Source organism: Ochotona curzoniae, unplaced genomic scaffold (assembly GCF_017591425.1).
Source record: "Ochotona curzoniae isolate NIBS_2020 unplaced genomic scaffold, NIBS_Ocur_1.0 contig_2210, whole genome shotgun sequence".
NCBI lineage: Eukaryota > Metazoa > Chordata > Mammalia > Lagomorpha > Ochotonidae > Ochotona > Ochotona curzoniae.
This window is the reverse complement of record NW_024465369.1, coordinates 46,167,435-46,190,474: the sequence shown is the minus strand read 5'-3', so window position 1 is coordinate 46,190,474 and position 23,040 is coordinate 46,167,435. Positions and strand designations below refer to the sequence as shown.

The window sequence follows — 23,040 nt, the reverse complement described above, 5'->3', positions numbered from 1 at the left end:
GCGAAGAACTGCTTTCAGCATTTTGTGACTCCATATGGATTTCAAGATTTTAGGATATTCAAGTCACTTAGAATATTGCAGAATTCAGAGAGAACTTACATACTTAAAATAATTTCTAGAGTACTTACAATACCTAGTGCAATGTAAATAATTATTACGTCCATTTCCTTTCTATACAACCCCCAAAATAGGTACTCAAAAAGTTCAAGATGTCATATTCCATCATTAAATTCATGCCTTTGTCTTCATGCACAGAAATTAATTTATCTCTAAACCCATTTTTTAAATAACACTTTGAAGCACTCTTGAACTGTATTGTCTGGGGAATAAAGGTAGTGGTGGCGAAGAGGGGAGAGGACGATGAACGTTTTCAGAACAAGTGCAACCTCTCTTTTGAACAGCTTCAATCTGTGTTGGTTAAGTACCCACAGAAATAAATGATCAAGTGCATATTCAACGCAACCAAAGAATCCATCAATACTGTTGAGACCTGCCTCAGCCCCAGCTGTTACAGATTTCAAGAGTAGGTAAGTGGATAAGTTCTCTCTCTCTCTCTTTCCTGCTTATCCCCTCCTCTGCATATTTTTGAAGAGATTTATTTACCTGAAACTGAGAGCTAGAAAAGAGAGGAACACACACGTGAGAGAGAGAGAGAGAAATTTTCTACCTGCTGCTTCACTCCTAGTCAGTGACAATGGCCAGTACAAAGCAGAGCGTAAGTGAGGAGAAAGGGGTCTAACATGGGTGGGAGCAGCCCAAACACTTGAGTCAACTTTTGGTGCTTTTTCTTAGTCTATTATCAGGGAGCAGAATCACAAGCATAGCATCCAGAACAGAATCTGGTAGCCAAATGGGAAGCCAGTGTTGCAGGTGGTGGATTAACCCAGTATATTACACTATTGGCGCTTTCACGCTCAGATTATTTAAAAACTAAGATTTTTCTTCTTGTTTAGTTTTCCTATATTTAACATATATTGATTTTGGTCACTCACCAAACTGCTTCTAATCTGATCTTGATTAAAAACTTCAATTTTTAAAATTACAGTTGCTTATTCTACCCAAAATACATTTCCTACTTTTTCTTCCTGCTCAGATAACTAAGCTCCTCACTCCAGGTTTCAGGATGCTTGATGCCAATAAAACGAAATCAGATTTTTCCTTTTTTACAAACATTCCTTGCTAAGAACAAGCTTCCTTGTCATTCTACAGAGGGCTAAACAGAACTACATAAAAATACAAGTTAAATATAATTATATCGAACACATGGAAATTCTCCACGTAAAAGCAGCTGAATAGAGCCCAGCACAGAGGCCGAGTGGCTGAAGTCCTTGCCTTGCACACACGGAATCCCATGTGGGCTCTGGTTCATAACCTTGCTGCTCTAGTTCCTTTCCAGCTTCCTGCTTGTGCCCTGAGAAAGCAGTAGAGGTTGGCTCAAGATCTTGGGACCCTGCACCCACATGGGAAAACTAAAAGAAGCTCCTGGCTCCTGGCTTCGAATTGGCTCAGCTATGCCCTTTGCACTTGGGAAGTGACCCAGCAGATGGAGGATCTTCTTCTCTGTCTCTCCTTCTCTGTTTTTTGAATCTGACTTTGCAATTTAAAAAAAAGGAAAAAACCTTTGTTGAAAGAGTAGCTGAATAAGCACTTAAGGACAGTGGCAGCATCAAGATATTTTTGCACAAGGATTATATTAATGGTAATATCATTAAACAAAGCAGAATAAATAAAATGTGTTATAAAAGCAGCATACAGTGGTATTTATAGGAAAATATATAGACTATTTTTTTCTGCTTCACACATTGACATATATATTAAATGCTGGATTTTTTAAATGATATCAAAATCATAGTTTAATGCACAAAATGTCATGAACAAAATAATTCTGCATAACACATACAAATTGCAGACATAGGTGTAAAGTTTACTTTCAGATAACACTCATCTACCGGTTGAGTGGGGTTTTTCTCGTCTAACTTGGGAATGATATATTGCAGTAAAAACGAAAACCAATTTTAAGCAAAGGCTCAATTTACTTGTATAATTTTGATACTATCTTCCCTTATAAGCTAGAACAAAACACTTAACCTCTCTAGGCCTCAACTTAATTTATCATGCACACAACTGAGATGGAACACTAAGTTCCTATGTCCACTGAAATTAAAAGCTCAAATATGTTACACATGAAATGCCTTGGGGAAAAAAAGCTCTGCAGCCCTGCTGAATGATGTACAATACATAATGTGGAGTTTGTAGTATCTATTCAGTAATTCCAACAGCTATTTTACGTGTTTTAGGGTATTTCTTTTACAGGAAACCAGAGTTGAAAGTGATAATAATCATCAAATTATACCCAATAATGATTTCTGTTGCCTCAATATCTTTTTCTTTAAAGATTTATTTCATTTTTATTGGAAAGGCAGATATACAGAGAGGAGGAGAGACAGAAAGGAAAGATCTTCCTTCCGATGATTCACTCCTCAAGTGACTGCAATGGCCAGTGCTGTGCCGATCCGAAGCCAGGAGCCAGGAACCAGGAATCTCCTCCAGGTCTCCTACACAGGTGCAGGGTTCCAAGGCTTTGGGCCATCCTCACTGCTTTCCCAGACCACAAGCAGGGAGCTGGATGGGAAACAGGGCCACCAGCAATAGAACTGGTGCCCATGTGGGATGCCAGTATGTGCAAGGCCAGGACTTTAGCCACTAGGCTACTGCTCAGGACCCTAGTTTTGCCACTGTAAAGAAGATAAGGAACAAATAACATTTTATACATTTCTATTTTCTTTTTCATTATCTACCAGGTTCGTTTTGACACATTAGAGACTATTTATAAATCATTACAAATACAGAGTTACAATCAACACACATTAAAGACCTATTAATTCAAGGACATAGCTTTTTACAATTTAATTTATATGTTTAGCTTTCCATTTATAAAATGAATGAATTGCAGTGAATACAAACTGTGCATGTTAGAATCATTAGACTAGATCTAAATATATAAATATAAGAAAAAATATAAGAAAAAGATCTTTAAAGCTTGATACAAAATCCACTTTAACAGTTTTGATACTTTGAAATTAACTAAAAATTCGTCTGAATAAATGGATTGAAAATATGGATAATATGTGAACTCTTCATACTTTACATTCCTGCTCCTTTTGGTAGAGCCCACAAATAGCAAAACTGCTAAATACTTATGATTGCTTTTGTACAGTTGTTGTAAAGACTCTTTACAAACTTGACAATCTAAATAATTTTGGATATTTCAGTAATATATCTAATTGATTAAAGAGATGTATCTTTTACACAATTGTCAATGCTTCCAGAGTTAAACCTTAAGGTTTTCTTGCCTGATCCCTGTTTTTTAAAAAAATTTGACAGGAGGCAGAGCTTCCTTCCATTGGTCTACTGTCCCATTGTCCTGAAAGCACAGGCTCTTGGTCAACACAGGAATTTAACTGCTGTCTCTCGCATGCGGTCCAGGCAGCAACCTGCAGGTAGCATTCAGGGCTATATCCAAGGTTCTACATTAGCAGGAAGCCGAATTCAGGAGTCAGTGAGAGCTATGTCCTGGATCAGAGCAACCCAACACTGGACAGAGGTGTCTGAAACGGGTCACAACACTAGGCCCAACACTTGATGTCAATTTCCTTTAAAAAAAAAAAGGACAAAAAGGACACAGTGGGAAATGTCATTTACTTGTATTCTTCAATTCACTTTTTTTCAATTAGGTTATTAACATTTCAGTGAAGGGTAAATGATAATATATTCTGCAGAAATTATTTAAAGAGTATTAGTAAAATTATTGAGTTACACTAAAACACTCTTTACCATGACTCATTAGGCTGCAAAATGTCTTTTTCTCTCTTCATTAACTCCTTACATGTCTATGTTTAATTTTAAAACCAGGACAATTTTTGCATTAACACCTTGCAATGATTTGATAACTGAAGGTATTTTCTGCAACACTCAAATTTTTCTGTGTGTGAATAAATACAGAAGATTTGAAGTATTGAGTCATTTGATGTGTCTATCAGAAAAGCCATTCCTTCGCTATTGTCACTGCAAGCACCTTGGATGATGTCACTGTTCTGATACAGACAGATAAGTGCGAACACTTGCAATATATGCTAAGCAGTTTTATTGTCTAGTTTTTGCATGATGGTGTAGACACTAACTTACTTTCATGAAGGGATAACTTGTACCTCATCCAGAGCTGAACGAATACTGAAGTGTAAAGATATGAACAGCAAAGTGTTTTTTACAGAGCAGACACTTATGTATTTATATGTTAATCATTTAAAATTATGACAACACTATGAAACCTTATTTTCTAAGTGAGAAAATGCAAGGATTGAACAGTTACATAATTCAAGTGATATAATTAATATAGATTGAATATAAGTTGATTCAAATAAGAAAGCGCAAATGAAACGCAAAAAACTAACAGAACACAACAATTCTGTAGCTACAAAATTCTAGTAGCATCAGTGAAGCTGGTGGTGTACAGCTTGTCTTGTGGGATGCATCCGAGCATGCCAACCATCTAGAGTCTTATATCCTTACTGTAATCAGTATTAAACAAGTGTACTGAAAATTTTCAGTTGTAACGGTCAAGGTAGGGTTTTGAAACTACTTCAGGTTAGAATTCTCAAGCCGTGATCACTAATTGTCACATCTGATATAATGATTTTCGTTTGGTGTGCTTCTGCAAAGAACTCCAAATACGGAGAATACATCTAGTTGCAGCGATTGAGAAAACTTGGCTGGAAAGGACACAACTTACGAAGTCATCAAAGTTCTCTTTCACCAAGTACACCTTTATGGCAAACAACGCTTGGCTCACCGAGAAATGAAATATAGTCTTTCCTGTCAAACTTTTCTTTGGCATTCAGATTTTATTTTGTTAGTGTCTACACACTAGTCTCCTTCATAATGACTTAATTCCTTTCCTGTGCCTGCTTTCTCTCCACAGAAAAGTCATAAGGTTTCAAGAACATAGTCTATGTTCACACTTGTTTTGGATCTGCTGACTTTGAAAGCCTGGATTTCAGTACACAGAAAATCAAGGAATGTGAATGCTGACTACAGACTGTCTTTATTGCTACAAGGTGCAAGGCAGTGTAATCATCTCTTTAGAGATACATTCTTACACTTTAAAGCCATATATTTTATTAAAGGATAAATGCATCTTTGGAGGATAGTTAAGCATTTTAGAATAAAATTTTAAATAAATGCTCTTTAAGGAAACATTTGTCATTATTCATCTAGAAAAGGATTATCTCACAACTATAGAAAAAGTATGATGATATTTCATCTTCATAAAAACAAAAATTCAGCCAACTTAGCAAAAGTGGAAGGAATGGAAAGTACTACAGCCTTTCTTGGGAGTCATCAACTTTGTTTTAAAAAATCTAGCCTTGCTGTTCACATTATAGTTTATGCAAACTACCTAAAAATTCAGCCAGCTTTATTTTCAAAACAATCTAGGTTCCCCTGACTTTTCTCCTCCAGCTACTACTATCCTTATTATCATTTTCCACGGTAGAGAGATTCCCCCGACTTACCTCTGCTTCCTTCCTTTCTATTCTCCCGCCTACTAATATTTCCCCCATATTATTACAATCATATAATCTTGCAGCAACATTCACAAACCTAATACTATTTCAACATAAAGTCCACAATTTATTAACTTCTTCAGTGACCTCACAGTCCTTCTAAAAGCCACAGGTGAAGCCCAGGTTTTCTTGCTCTACTGCACATGGGCATTCTGATTGTGCTTCCTTCTTTCCCCATGGCACACTGCAGCCTGTCTCCCCTAGTTTCCTGTCCAGCCCTTGGATAGGCTTATGTGGACCATGCCGGCTGTGTCTAGAGCATTTTTTTCCCATACACAGATGTCTCATTCCTAAGTAAGGCCTCTGCTCTCTCCTGAGGCCTTCTCTGAAGCTTTATATAAAACAATGTTCTCTGTTTCACTTATCTCATTGTCATATCCTGAAACATTCTTTAATTTTTCTCCACAGAAGTTATTTGTGATATAATTTGGAATATCATATTCATACATAAATACTGGCTTGATATTACAGCCTATATAATAATATCACTGTTATATAGTGTGTGCTATGAAAATGAAACTATTTCACCTTGTCTTAATAAAAATGTGCCAATTATTTTCTTATTAATAATTTTCAAAAAAATTTGCCTTATTGAATATGCTTCCAGAAGGCATGTTAGGAAATCTTTTCTGATTTCCTAATAAATTCTTCCTGCCTAGGTGAGTATACTCATAAAATAACATCTCAGGTGAAATGAACAAATACAGTTCATAAATAAATGAATAAAGCTATAGTTACTTGTTACTACATTTCTGTTATTTCAAACATATTTATATGAATGTTTTGACAACCTTTCAAGATATTATATTCAATGAGGTCATATGGCTAAACCTAGATGTTATTCTTCTTTTCTATTCTATTCTTCTTTTCAAGGAGTCTCTTCACCCTTTATTTTATGATTTAAACTAGTTAAATCTGGAAAAGGCTTTGTTGCTGTTTAAAGGAAGGTTTCCATTTAAAGACTGGAGCTTTCAAAGTCTTACAACTGAGCCACAATTTTTTGGAACAAACTGATGTTCCCCAAATGCATTCTGAAATTTTTTTACACTTTTTCACTTGTATTTAAACAATTTCATTTCTTGAGCCCTATTTATATCTCATAATTCCATTTTTTCCCACCACTATAATCTACAGTTTGGAAACATCCCTAAGTCTACACAGGATAACATGAAAGCCTGTCGATGGACTAACAGTAATACTAGCATTGCACAAACAACAACAACAAAAGACCATATGAATCTTAAATAGAAGATTCTTATTTAAAACTACCGGTCATTTACACCCAAATAGATCTGCAATGCTCACACTGAAAATATTAGGCATAAATTTTGAAATCAGTGGTCAAGAAATGAAAGAATGTAGAAACAAAAATGATTCTAAAAAAGAAATTTTGAAGAGTTATTAAGGCAAAAAGCTACTGTTTTAAACTGAAGACATCTCAACATAAATGTTATTATGTGCTTTCCCCATGAGACTGCTAATTCCTAAACAGTTCTGCTAAATTTATCTCCATAATTTATATGCAGGAGATGCCAAAAGTAAGAGATAAGGATTTTTTTATGATACAAACATTTTGCATATTAGCCAAGCTAAAAATAGGGAATTTTCTTGATCTCCACATGTCACCCCAACAATTTCCTAACAATGTTTAGTGCTTCTTTATGTCCTGATACTCCTAGACTGCTCCTATAGAAACAGTCTCTGTTTCCTTGCTTTAACTTTTGGAGATCCAACTTCACCTCCTGCATTGATCAAGAGTCTCTCTATATTTTTGTGTTTGTGAATTGCAAACAACACAACCCCTATCAAGGTAATTATTCATGTGTGATTTTTCCCTATGATGATGAGCTCTACAAGCATATGAAGCCTACGCTGTAAAGCTCTGAAACGTTAGTAACATTCATTAAAACATCAGCAATGGTATCTTACACATGGCAGTTATTTAATATAGCAATGAATGAACTGACGAGTACTAAGCTATCAATAACTAGAAACAATCTTTTGAAATCAGACACACTTCAGTTTTTTTAAAAAAAAATTGGCTCTTAGTCTTTTTGTGATAATTAAGCAACTTTGCAACTGAATTCTATAAAATTTTTTAAAATAATTAAGATGCTTTTCAAGCTATTGAAAAATTATTAAAATGGATGCAACTGATATTTTTTTTACTCAACAAAATAATATACACCAAAACCAAGAATACATCAAAACACCAAACATCAACATCAAAGAGGTTCCTTCTAGAGATGCAAAGGAGGATCAACAAGTCAGTAAATGTTACCAAATACATCAACAAGATGAAGAAAAAGCATATGGACATCTCAATACATGTAGAGGAAGCATCTGATAAGATTCAGCATCTCCGACCCAGCATGATAGCCTCATTGGTTAAATCCTTGCTTTGCATGCACCAGAATCCAATATGGGTACCTGTTTATGTTCCAGCTTCTCCACTTCCCTTTTAGCACCCTGCTTGTGGGCTGGGAAAACAACAGAGAATGGCCCAAAGCCTTGGGACCCTGCACCCACGTGGGAAATCTGGAAGAAGCTACTGGCTCCTGGCATGAGACAAACTCTGCTCCAGCCATTGCAGCCACTTGTGGAGTGAACCAACAGAGAAGATTTTTATCTCTGTCTTTGCTCTCTGTAAATCTGACTTTCAAAAAAAAAAATCTTTAAAAAAAGATTTAACATCCTTTATGAATAAAACATTCAACAAAACAGGCATAGAAGGGGCATACCTAAAAATTATAAAGGCTGTATTGACAAACCAGTAGCTAATATACTGAATGGGGAAAATCTGACAGCATTTCCCCTCAGATCAGAAACAAGACAAGGTTGTCCACCTTCACCACTTGCATTCAATATAGTATTTGATTAGTGAGTGCAATTAATAAGGGACAAATAAAGAGCATCAAAATCAGAAAGCAAGAGGTCAAAATAGCCATGTTTGCAGATGATATCATATTAAACATGCTTAGGAAAGACCTAAACATTCCACCAAACAGGAGTTAGAACTGATAAACCAATTCAGTAAAGACACAGATTACAGAAGATGATCATTCTGAAAAAGAAATTAAGGAAGAGATCCCACTCACAATAATCATCAAACAATGAAATATTTAGGAACAAATTTAACCAAATAAGTGAAAGATCTCAACAAGGAAAATGATCAAAGATCAATGAATGTAATCATCAAAGACACATCAAAAAATGGAAAGCTATCCCTTGTTCATGGATTAGAATAATTAATACCACTAAAACATTCTACATATTCAAAGGTGTACTGGAGGAATTGAGTAAGGAAGGAAGATTGGAAAGAAGGAAGGGAAGAAAAGAAGGCTAAGGAGGCAATACAGGAAGGAAGGAATTAAAACATTACAGAAGCAATGATAGCCCTCTTACTAATGTACCTATCAACGGCATTGTATCTCTTTTCTCAGCATCAATATCACATTAACATGAGTATTACTTAAAACTATTTCATTAAAAAATATAATTCGGGCCTGGTGCAATAGCACAGTGGTTAAAGTTCTTGCCTTTAAAGCGTCAGGATCCCACATGGGCGCCGGTTCTAATCCCGGCAGCCCCACTTCCCATTCAGCCCCCTGCCTGTTGCCTGGGAAAGCAGTCGAGGGCGGCCCAAGGACTTGGGACCCTGCACCTGCATGGGAGACCTGGAAGAAGCTCCTGGCTCCTGGCTCCTGGCTTCAGATTGGCTCAGCTCCAGCCGTTGCGGCCACTTGGGGAGTGAACCATCAGACGGAGGATCTTCCTCTGTCTCTCCTCTGTATATCTGCCTTTCCAATAAAAATAATGGTTAAAAAATACATAATTCTATTGTAATTGATAGTATATAAACTGAGCACACTTTAAAAATGGCAGGTTTCTAGATTAATAATTCTACTATACCGATTTTATATAGTTGTTAATAGGAAGATTGGGGAAGTGACAGTAAATTATCGCTTCACTCTACATAATGGCATTCATGTTGACTTCAAAGGAAATCTGTTAGCACTGTGGGGATTTCGAGAATGCTGGTTTAACACAGAAAGCATTTCAAATCATTTTCTTCATGCAAAGTCAGGAAGAAAAGATATAGCTGCTGTACTCTAAAAAATCTTGCTGCTGAGCAGTAACTCTAGAAGAGCTTCTAGATGCTTCTTCCTGCTGATTCAGACACAGACCAGCACTGCAGAGGCGTCCTAGTTAAACACCTCTGACTGGTGTATGCAATATTTTTAAAATTTTTCCTGAAATAATCCCAAGGTATAGTTTATTAATATGTTTTGTATTTATATACATATATATAGAGAGAGAGAGGGAGAGACTATGTTGTTTTAAGTATATATATACCCCATGCATTCATACATACATGTGTATGTACATATATAACTATATATAACAACAATATATAGATATTGAGTTTTCCACATTTTGTCCTAAATTTCAGATGTCTACATTTGGCTCACAGTCACAATCTCAATTTTTTTAACAGATTTTTCCACTTCTCTAAGGAAAGCACAGAGTTCTCAAAGAAAAAAAAAAAAACACTTCAGCTTTGGTAACAACTCAATGCAAAAGAAAATTTTCAAGAAATTCCTTTCATACATGAAATTCATCTGTTTCTCTAGTTTTCTAAAAATAAAAAAATTAAATCATTAAAGATGTGAAATAAATACTATTTCTACTGCTTTACCAGCGAAAGAGGGAGGGAAATATCACTATATAATTAGCATTCTACCTATGAAATACTACCTATGAAGTTTTAGTTTAATAATTTTAAAAATTCTAGAACTTAATAACGTATGAAACAGGTGAAACACTGCACATTTTATTTCTTTAATACCTTTTTTGTGTTCCTGTAAGATTTATCCATTAACAATTTTTCTCACTTTTTTCATATCCAGCATAGATTTATGATCAGACGGTATAATACAAATTTAAAATGTTTTTCAAGGAAGCTAATTTGTCAGTGGCTTGATTTCCTACAGCTCATGCCACAACAAATAACAATAATCCCAATCAAAGAAGAAAATGTGAAAGAAAAGGAAAACAACCTGTTTGCAAATGATATCACTCATGTAAAATTCCAAAATTTCCTTTTTTGAAAAAAAAACTAATTTACTTTAATAGAGAAACAAATTCCCTTCCTAGACACTGCAAAGCCATTTCTGTAATTTTCAATGTCGATGCATAAACAATCCATGTGAGACCGACCAGAAATAAAAAATAAAATAAGATGAAGACACCATAGGTGCTATTTTTACCTTCGCATTGTAGGGAATGTAATGCTTTGATAAAGCTTCGGGAGTATGCATCCATGTTTTGTCTGCAATGAAAAACACAAGGCATTGAATTAAATCGCAGGTTCCCATGGTGTCATGTTTACGTATTAGCATCTATACTGCTTTCACATGGGTGCCAACATTTATCATTTTGAGACTGTATACCTAAACTGAAAATGAATTACAAAATGTATGAATGAGGCAGTAAAGGGGAGTGATTATAGGATTTTCCCTGTAAAACACCGTTTTTTATTTTGCAAAGCATACTAATGCTGTGCTATTTTGACAAAATTCACAAAATAACAACATGAATAGACCACAAAGAATTACATAAATTATGCTACTAAAATAATCACCTTTGTTCTTTTATTTTATGCTTTCATTACAAGGTATAGTTCTTAACCTGCAGGACAATAGAAAATAATCTGCTCTATCCTCATTGTGATTAATTTTTAGGAAAAAAATTTCTAAATGAACAGTTTAACATTAAACTAAGAAATGCACTGTTATAAGGTTACTATGTTTATTTAGATATCACTATAGTGCTGAGATTATCATGATTCTCAATATAAACACTAAACAAAAGCCTACTATCATGAGTTTTGCATAGATATAATCTTAGATACATGCCATTTTTTGCACCTAACAAGTCAGATTTACTTTCTTTTTTAAAAATTAAATGAAAGAATATTGAGTTTACCAGCTTTACTTTTGTAATCCCTAATTTAATTTAACATTAAATATTTAAAACTGTCAAACCTTACTAGATTACAAGCTTCATGTCCAACTAAAGAAAATCCTTTATTTTTATTAAGCCAGAAATATGTTACCATTAATGCAATAATGTTTCACTATTTCATACTGGAAAAGCTTGTGTTTTTTTCACAATTCTTTTATTATTACTATTTTATGATACAGTTCCATAAGCTGCGTTTTTCCTCACCCCTCCCCAACTCTCCTCTTCCCACTAGTTTCCTCTGTTTTATTACTATAAGGTAGTCCTTCGTAATCAGTCATATGTCCATCATTCTGCTATTTAAGCGTATCCTGACACTGTAGGCATGGACAATGACAGAGATTCCAGCATTCTATCATCAAGATATATTCAATGTTTTATTGAGGGTCCATCTTCGATTTGGAAGTAGAGATGCAAACTGCATTATATTTCGCATCTGGATATGACACTCTCGAACTACATAATTACTATACATCTCCTTAAATAAAAACTCATAAAACAAAATCAACAACAGGAAAAAAAAAACAGAAAATGTATAACATGAAGTTAAAAACATGCTGTTGAATGATCAATGTGTTGCTGAAGAAATGAAAAATCAAAAGCTTTGTTGAAGAAAATGATGCTACTGTATGCCATATATGTAACTGAACAAATTAATAAAGAGAAAATTGAAAAAATTAAAATAAAAACAAAGTATCAAACCCACAAGATATAGCAGAAACATTATTGAGTGGGACATTTATAACATCAGGTGCTTAAAAATACAAATATCTCAAATGATCTGAAAATATATTTCAAGGACTTTGTAAAAGAGAAAAAGGAATAGGAAGCAAGAAATGATAAAAATCACAGCAAAAATAAGTGAAATCAAAACTAGAAGACTACAAATTGGAACAAGAAAGAGACATTTTTTTAAGAAGATAAGCAAAACAAACTTTAGCCAGACTAACAAAGAAAAACAAGAGAGAAAAACCAAGTAAAATTAGAGATTAAAAAATTTATGAAAAATGAGAAAATTGATCTCTTCTTGCTGAATGGATCCTTTGATCAATGTGTTGTATTCTTCTTTATCTCTTTTATTATTATCCATGTCTGATATAAGAATGGCTACGCAAGATAGTTTTTTCTTTCCGTTAGCCTGGGATACCTTTCTCCATCCTTTCACTTTCAGTTTCCACATATCTTTATTGGTGAGATGTTTCTCCTGTAGGCCACAGAAAGATAGGTTTTGCTTTCTGGTCCAGTCTGCTCATCAATGGCAATTGATTGATGAATATAAGCCACTTACATTCAGGGTTAACATCCATAGGTAGTAACTTGATGTTTGATTTGGTTTTCTTTCGCTGTTTCATTGGGACATTCTCCATATTTGCCTTTGGTTTTGGTAGGTGCTGTTCCTTCTGTTAAGACAACATCTTTAAGTATCATTTGTAGGGAAGGTTTGGAAGAGACAAATTCCTTGAGCTTTTCTTTTCTGTGGAAGAATTTAATTCCATTTTCGAAGACAAAGGAAAGTGTTTCTGGGTAAGTTATTCTGAGCAGAAGATTTTATCTTGTAGAAGCTGGAATATGTCACTCCATTCTCTTTTGACCTGCAGTTTCCTCTGAGGAGTCAGCAGTAAGTCTGACGTTTCTCTATATGCTAATAAAATTTTTCATGTGCATATTTAAGGGTCTTTTCCTTGTGTACAACTGAAGAGGGTTTGATTATCATGTGTCATGAAAAAGAACACTTTGGGCCAACCTTACTTGGACTTTTGTGCCCCTCCTGTATTTTGTTTCCCAACGGTTTTTCCATATTAGGAAAGGTTTCATTTATTATTTCACTGAATGCATTTTTAAACCCAGCTTTTCTTTCTGTGCCTTCTGGAACTCCTATAATTCTTGGCCTTTTAATAGTGTCCCTTAGTTCTGTAATATTTTTCTTACCTCTCAGTTCTACTTGCAGCTTTTTTTTTTTGTTTGTTTCCTCACTTTTGAAGGAAATGTCTTCCAATTCTGAGATTCTTCAGCCTCACTCATCCTATTTTTGAGGCTTTCCACTGAATTTTTAATTTGCTCCATTGTGTTCTTAATTTCTAATAAATCACCTTTCATTTGATTCATTGCTATTATTTCCTCTATAGCATATTCCTTAGATTCCTTGGACTCCTGTGTGTGCTTCTCATTATGGTTAAGAAGCTTTGTAATAGGTTTCTTAAATTCTTTAAACCCCATTTTCTCAGTGTCTTTCTCAGTTAACCCTGAGGTTGAGAAATGTTTCTGCTCCTTTGCAGGGAAATCATCAATAATATTTATTGTGCATCTGTCTCTTCTCTTGCTCTTTGTCACTGCTATTCTGGTTAGCAAATTCCTTTCAGTTTCTAAGCTGTATTGTCAGGTACCCAGTTCTTCATTTGCAGTCACTTGTATCACTCCGTTCAGTCAGTTACAGTCCTGGGCCCCTGTGCTAGGGTTCCACTTTGGTCTCCATTGTTCCAGGTACTGGCTCGCCACTCTCATGCCCCTATGATCTTGTTGTCTGCACATCCCTTCTCCCATTCCAGGTTCCAGCAATTCCCAGGATCCAGGAAACACCAGCTATTTTAAATCATTGCAGTGTTAGTGGTTCTTCTCTTGCCAGAACCTGCTGGCTGTTAGGTCTCGGGCTTCTCAAACCCAAAAGATGCCTGGTTGGTACTATTTTTTCTGTGAGACCAGTGTAATGCATTGAAAAAGAAGTTTAGTTGTCTCCTCTGATTATTTTTTAGCAGAAAAAAAATTTTTAATTAAAAGTTTTAACTGTAAACTAAGAAATGCATTTGTATTGGTGATTGATCATTTCACAACCACGATGTAAGTAGTTTATTTATGAAGAGTTTCCCTAATGAGTCCTAACTATCACTATAGTTTAAGATTTGACAAAAGGAAAAGAATTACAGAGCAACATTTTTTACTTTATTCATTTGTTAAAGTAAAGTCACGTGGTTGAACCTTAAGTAGGGTATCCAGAAGAAGTTCCTTGGAACTACCTATGGTACAGAAACAATCAGATAAATGGAACTAATTCAAGACGTGGGAATATGAACATTCCCAAGTGCATTACTGCTACTTGAAATTAAATTGAAACCACTATCCCAGCATTAAACACCCACGTGAAAGGAAATGCTTGACAACCGTCACACCACACTGACTGCTCTAACAACAAATTCAAGTTCTCAAAATGCATTTAAATTAATTTTCATCCAAAAGGATGGAGTAATTTCACTAAATTTTCTCATCATCAGAGCTTAACCTAGTGAAAGTACCTGCTATGAGTACATTACAACATGCTATCAGATGAATATACGTAACTGAACAAAATGTTCATTGAAAGAAATAACATTTACATATTAAATTTTAAATGCTTTATAAAAGGATTAAATCATTGTATTGGAATGCAAACTGATAAGTAAACAAATGTACAATTACAATAAAATCGTGTTTTAACATGCTATGTCTTATACAATTTAATAAAAGATTTGTTTTGACAAGCTAAATAGAATACAGCATTTAAAAAATTATGGAGTAGTGCTGTGGTATAGGAAGTTAAGCTGCTCCCTGGGCCATCAGCATCCCATATGATCCCTGGTTCAAGGTCTGACTACAACACTTCCTATCCAGCTCCCTGCTGATGTGTCCAAAAAAGAAGCAGAAGATGGCCCAAGTGATTGGCCCACTGCTTCATTCTCTCCTACATGGGAGACCTGGATGAAACTCCTGTCTATTGACTTTGTTTTGGAATCTTCCCAGCCATTATAGATATTTCAGGAGTGGACCAACAGATAAAAGATCTCCTTTTTCTCTTCCTCTCTTCCCCTCTCTCTCTCCCCGCCTCCGTGTGTGTCTCTCTCTTTCTGTCTGCTATCTCGCTCTCACACACATTAATATTTAAAAATGTTTAACAACCAAGCAGAAAACAAGCATATAAAAGAATCTAGAAATGTGTAAAGCTGATGCCTACAACCCAAGCATCACATATGGATCCCTACTCATGTCCTATTTTTAGTGTATGTGCTGCCGAAGCGAGCACGACCCCACTCATGTCCTAACTGTTCTACTGGGGAAAACAACAGATCCTGGCCAAAGAGTTTAGGCCCCAACCATTCATGTGGCAGACCCAGAAGAGCATCCAGTTTCTGGCTCCTGGTTTTAGCACGGCCCAGCACTAACCATTGTAGCCATCTGGGAAATGAACCAGTGGTTGCATTCTTCTCTGTGCCTCCCCCACTTTTTCAGTAACTGACCTTCAAAAAACTATTTTAAAAATTAATCTATGATTTTAGCAGACTTGTTAAAAGCCTTCCAACATAGCTAAAATTAAGTATACTTTGTGTTTTTCAGAATACTTAACCAACTCTAATGTAATTAGAATATTTGGAAAAAGTCAATGAAGCATCCAGCTAATTCAACTGAAAACCATATTACTACTTCAGATTTTCAGCAAAAGAAAAGACATGTAAATTTTAAGTTGACCCTCTGTTTGTATTTTTGAGGCAGAAATTGTTTACTAAGATTTTATATGTGTGATAACTAAGTAACTGATTCTTTTATTGTTTCTTACAAACAGCTATCGCTTTAATTAGGATACTTATTGTTAAAGATGACATTACCTAAATTTCTCCTAAAACATATTAATCTTCCATACCACATCCAGGGTTTGAATACCTCTCATTAGAATAGCAAAATAGTTAATAATTTAAGTAATTCTGTTACAATTTTTAAATTATTTTCTTAACATTTGTTCCCTATATTAAATCAATGACCTGGTAATTTACTTCTATTTGTCCTTTATAAACTTATTCCCAAGGTTCAATGGCTGCACTTCAACAACGAAAGGAGCTTCCATTGCCAAATAAGATTCTCAATGTTTCCTGCATTGAAAAAATTTATTTTGTCCTAGTTTTTCTCAACTAAATATTTTAATGTTTATCAATATCCTGTTATACCCTTTGGAGAGAGGACACACTGTACCTGACCACATGAAACAGAATACTCCAGTCCATAACTGATCCTGCACTGTTCATTATCCATACATTAGAAAACGAACTGGAGTCTTTGAGATTCCAGTACAATATTGAATGGGAAACAGTGAAAACATTTCCCCTAAGGACTTTAACAAAACAAGAATGGCCATTTTCACCATGAATATTCAATACAGCATTGAAAGTAACAGTGAGAGTACTTACAAAGGAGAAAGAAACAAACAAAAAAAAGGTGGGGCACCACATATGGAAAGGAGGAAATACACATGTCTGTGTTTGTACCTGACATCATATACAGGGATGCAGTTTCCTTATGTTGTTGAGAAGTTTGCCATTTCTGTTCATCACAGATAGTGTGTTGATGGAACACATAATACAAACACTAAAGCATCAATGTATGCAAGGATTTTTTGGATAAAGCCACAAAAGTGCAGGCAATGAAAACAAAACCAAAAAATGAGATTATCTCAAATGCAAAAGCTTTTGCACAAGGAAAAAAATCAGTATAGTTAACTCCAACAGAATGGGATATGTTGAAGCTCTGTATCTGAAAAAGATTTATTTCCAACATATACTAAAGAAAAAAATTAACATCAACAAGAAAGAATCAATACTACTGCAAATGAGAAATGGGCTTGAACATAGTTATCAAAAGAACAAAAACAAGTAGTGATCAGATCTGTGAAAAAAATGCTTAATACTAATAGACATCATGAAAACACAAATCTAAACCATAATGAGATACCACCTCATCCCAGTCAGGATGGCTGTTTTCAAGATAACATACAGTAACAAATTCTGGAGAGGATATGGATAAAGAGAAACTTGTGTATTCTACTATTGAGGATAAATTATTTCAGACACCATGGGAAACAGTATGAAAATTTCTTTAAAACGTAGAAATAGAAGTGTTGTATAAATTAGAAATCCAATAAACATGGAATAATTGAATCAAGATTATCTGATCCACCATGTTTACTGAAGCACTAAACACAGTCACCAAGATATGGAATCCACCAGTGTATCCATGATCAGATTAATGGAAAAGAAACATGTTGTAATTTCATACAAACAAAGCTATTTAACCATAGGAAAAAAAAACAATGAAAACTGTCATTTACACCAAATGGTTGGAACTGAAGTACATCATGTTTATTGAAATTTCAGACATAGAAAAACAGATACCTCTTGTTGGTCCGCATAGGTGGGAACAAATGGGGAAAACAGATCCCTCCAAACACTGAATTACGAAATAGAGGATCCTGAATATTATTCACTAACTGTGACAAGTTTATTATACTTGAAATGTTAAAAATAGAGGGTGTTTGGTGTAGATTACAAGGCAAAACAGGTACCAATTCACATTTTTGGCTTCCTAAATTTAATCTATAATAAATTAAGGCATTAATTTAAATTCCTAGCTAAAAATGAAATAGCAACTTTGGTCCTCATTATCAATACAACCATCATCAATCCTCACATATTGTAGAACAACACCATAGGTAAAACAAACGTGCACTGACACCAACTCACATACTCATTAATTCACTTACATCACTGTCAGAGAATATCAGATCAGAGTATTTTGCCTCTGCATAATGCAAAGTTAGAACTAGGTTTTGGATCAGTTTATTCTTTTTAATTTTATAATATGCCCGGCTGACATATTACCACATAGGTACTACAAACTGAGTAGTTTCTGGTTTTGTTTTTATTAGGGCGAAAACCAACGATGAATAAGTAATATTGTTTGCAGATTTGTATTGCTCTCATATAACTGCAGGCAAAGCCATGTCATTTGTTAATGAGAAGCACCAATATCTTTGTAACCTTGCTTTATTTTCACACTAGTATCAATTTGCTCCTATGTCTTTCACATCAACAATATTTACCTTTCTTTCTGCTAAAAGCACGGTTCATGATGAGGATCGCCCAAATAGATGATCGATTCAATCACACTCCGTAACCTATAAAAAATGACAAGACATCAAACATAATTGAAGTATTGTTTAATAGCATCTTTTGTACTATTGTAGCTTAGTTACAGACTTTTAAAAATTTTACAATCAACATTATAAAATGCCCCCAAAGAATACTGAGTGGAATAATTATAAGAAATTGATACCGTGATGGCACAAGTAGATAAGAGTGATAATTTAAACAAAATTTCTCTGATGTTTTCTAATTTGTTCTTTTTTATGATTAAGGTTTGATTATAATCCATCACTAATTATATGTGTCTGCAAATTTGTGGGGAAGATAAGCATTCTTCTCTGAGCTTGTTGTTCAGCAATATGATCAGGTTTGGGATATTATTAACAACAATAATACATAAATAAGTCTTTGATCTTCTCCTGCCTAAGTCCTGGGAATGCAGCATAGGATGGCTGAGCCCTTGGGCCCCTGCACTCATATGGAATACACCCACAGGAAACTGCTGGCTCCTGGCTTTGGATCTGCTCAGCTCTGTAATTGTGGCCATTTGGGTCTTTTGTGTAGGGAACAGTTGAATGTATCTTGAAAATAGGATACTGGACTCTCTGCTATTGTCCATGTCTACACTTAAATAGCAGAATGATAGGCTTATCATTGATTGTGAAGGATGATACTATCTTAATGACGTGAGGGACATTATTTGGGAGGTGGAGGGTGGGGACCTGGGGTATGGGGAACAGAAATCCTGAAGCCTATGGAATTGTATCATGGAATACATACATACATACATACATACACACATACATACATACATAATCTTTTAAAAATACAAATTCACTCAAACATGTAAACACACTGATTTTTTGTTTGTTAATTACAACACGGAAGGTTTTCATGACTGTTACAAACTGTCTGAGCCACTTCCATCTAATCCAGCTCCCTGCTAATATACTTGGAAAAGCAGTGAATTATGTATATATAGATTTTATATAAACATACTTAATTTCAAATTGTAGCTTAACAAAACTTTTCCCTTTAGATAAACTTTCCATAATCATTGTTTTAGTAACTACACACAAATGGGTGCATCTTATTATCAAATGTTATTTCAATTAAAACAATAAAAATTTCAATTAAACAAATAGAAGAAATCAAAACAGAATGGATTCATAACGTGTATTTCCATGAACATGTTGACAACTTTCTCATGTGCATCTCTGCGCGTGTGATATGGAAAATGATTTTTTTTAAATGTGTGCTGATAGGGCCCGGCATGGTGGCACAGTGGTTAAGGTCCTCGCCTTGTACGCCTGGGATCCCATATGGGCACCGGTTCTAATCCCGGCGGCCCCGCTTCCCTTCCAGCTCCCTGCCTGTGACCCGGGAAAGCAGTGGAGGATGGCCCAAAGCTTTGGGACCCTGCACCTGCATGGGAGACCCGGAAGAGGCTCCTGGTTTTGGATTGGCATAGTATTGGCCGTTGCAGCTCACTTGGGGAGTGAATCATCGGATGGAAGATCTTCCTCTCTGTCTCTCCTCCCTTTCCAATAGAAAAATAATAAAAATAAATCTTTTAAAAAAAAATGTGTGCTGATATGTTCCCTAAACTAACATTCCAGAGCAATATTTACTGGGTCCAAATAATTACTATTTTAAGTTTTCTATTTTAATTAAATACAAAATGATTGTATTACTATTTCATATATAACTACTTGTTATATGTGAAAATACTTGACTTTAGACTTTAGAAGACTGAATAATGAAAATGCTCATATTTGCATGTCTGTGTACTTCACTTTTTAAAATACTTTTCAAAAATATAATCTTTATGTTTCTATCTATAGGTAAGCCTTATTACAGGTATACAGACTTACGCAGATACCTCTTTTGATTGAGATAAAGCAACAGGAGGATAGATTTATTTTATCACTGAAAACGTCTAACAAACAAGAGAAAAATTATCCGAAACAAGGACATTTAAAGCATTGGACATTAGGCACAATGGATAATGCATGAGAGACAAGAAACAAATAAGATGAATTTAATTAACGAAGTGCTCCAGTCAATAAAAAGAGATTTTATATGGTTTAGCTCCTTGTTGAGACCAGGGTCTGGGGAGGTAGAACTGACTTAGTACATAATCATGTACTAATAATACATAATCAAAGGTGAGAAGATGGTGATACAAGATGTCTGAGGGGAACCATCCTGATCACTGGGGAAGAGTGAGCTACATGAATCTAAAGAGCCCTGTCACACTTGGATTTAGAAGTGATCAATTACCCCAGACTGAAGAGCAAGCCACACTCAGAGTCCAAGGCGGGGAGTGCCTGTACTGCACACAAGAGACACAGCACAGTGGGAACATGTCTTAATTCACAACACATAAATGAGGGGGAGGGAGAGAAAGACCATTCAAGTGGTCATACAGGGAGATAAAGAAGGAGGATTCAAAATATTTGAAGAACTAGGTGCTGGCATAATAGGGTAAGAATTTAAATCACCAAATGCAATGCAAGTATCTCTCATGGGCAGTGATTCAAGCCTTGCCTGCTCCACTTGAGACCAAACTCCCTGCCAAGGCACTTGGGAAAAGCAGCAGAAAATGGCTCAGGTCCGTGCCTGCCTTGCAATCATATGACACCTGCATGGAGCTCCCGGCTCCTGGCTTTATCCAGCGTAGCCCAGGCTGGTGTGGCCGTCTCGGGAGTGAACCAGCCAACAGAATATCTCTCTGACTCCCTTTCTGTTGTAACTAGCCCTCTTAAATAAACAAGTGATACTTTAAAAGAAATTTGAAAAGATAAAAGCTGAATACTTTAGAAACTGGAAAATACAAATCCAGAGATCCAAAAAGTCAATAATCATCAAATGCAAAAATCAAGAAAAACGTGTGTGACACAACATAATTGATTATATTCAACAATTTAAAAAGAGAGATACACATACTGGGAATTAACTGTACAGTAACAGTCTACACTCATGAGTAGGACTTCCATTTTCATCTTAGCTTACTTTTATTATATGTAATCATTTTCTCTTGCTTTCTGTACTTGTTAAGTCTTGATACCTTAAAAATTGGAAAAGCAAGCATTTCAATATGAATGAATATGCTGTTGTAGTAATTTGGGGAAAACTTTAAGGAGAGATGAGAGGGAGGACAGAGGGGGATGGAGGAGGTTAGTACTCCTATGCTTCTAAATCTGAACAAGGAAAATGCGACATCTATTTTTATATAAACTAAAAGTAATACTAAAAATAATAAATAAAAAATCTTAATAGGAGACCAAATATATATATTACTCATTGCATTTGTTTGCATTCCTCCATAATACAAACTAGTTAACAGGAAAGCAACATCCTGAAAACATCAAAGCTTCATCAAGGAGAAAACAGATAACCTGATTATATATAGGCAAAGGTACAACCAATTTACTGAAGTCTTATTTTGAGCTTCTTTATAAAACACCACATTACATATTGATTGTACCTTTTATAATGATCCCGAGTCAAGATCCTTTATAAAAATATTTGTATACGGTGTAAATATCTTTAAGTAAACATAAATTCATTTAATGTCTAAAATAGGCCTGGTTATGTTCAAAATTCAGCATGAAATACTTAAATGCGATTCAATAAAAATAACATTAAAATGCAACATCTTCAAGTTTAAAAAAATAAGGAATTATAATTCTCCAGACAAAATTTTGAAAAAACACTATATACATTAAAACCAAATATTATATGAATTACTTTATTGTGAATTTGACATAAAAATCAAAAACAACATAGAAAAGCCACTGTGAGGTCTTCTGATGATAATTTACTGACTAACGTGAACACTAAGAGGTCTAACATTAACTGTTAGAACCAACAAACATTTACTTAAGCAAATTCAGGTTTACAATTGATTAATCAAAAGAAATCCACTGATAATTATAAGATAGTTCAGAAATTCAAATTGGATTTATGACAAATAGCACTTTCCTGCAATTTGTGTCCTTTTACAAAAACAATCAGGAAAAAAAAATCATATCATTAAGATTTTAAAAATAGCTACTAAAACCAGTAAGATAGTTCTGGATTTCCTTTTCATCCTTACAAGTACATTTAAAATCCAATTTTCCTGGAACACTTTCAAGGTTAAATGGAATAATAAAAAAAATCTGATCATTGATCATAACACAGTTCACCTTAATATAAATCACAAACCATTTTAAAATTCTGCTCACTTGGAAACCAGAGATGATCTTAGAATAATGAAGTGCAATCATAAAGTTTAGTTCTGGATAGGAAGGCAAACTAGGTAAATTTAAAAATATTCTTATTGAAATGGGCTGTAAGACATTTTTAAAATGTGTATTTATTCATTTTCATTTGCTTGTAAGAGAGGGAGAGAGGGGAAAGAGAAAAAGAGAGAAAGGAGATCCTCTCTCTGCTTGTTCATTCATCAAACG

At 34.8% G+C, this 23,040-nt stretch overlaps 1 protein-coding gene across 5 annotated transcripts in view; it reads right to left on the bottom strand.

Moving 5' to 3' along the window:
* The window catches only part of GULP1 (GULP PTB domain containing engulfment adaptor 1), a 95,688-nt gene extending 77,120 nt beyond the window's left edge, over positions 1 to 18,568 (bottom strand). For all 5 annotated transcript variants that reach the window (XM_040972148.1, XM_040972147.1, XM_040972149.1 and 2 more), the window contains exons 1-2: positions 18,541 to 18,568; positions 10,892 to 10,953 (exon numbers count right to left, since the gene is read on the bottom strand). In XM_040972148.1, the coding sequence (XP_040828082.1) occupies positions 10,892 to 10,953; positions 18,541 to 18,568 (90 nt within the window). The remainder of the gene's footprint in view (positions 1 to 10,891; positions 10,954 to 18,540) is intronic.
* Between the last annotated feature and the right edge of the window lie 4,472 nt (positions 18,569 to 23,040).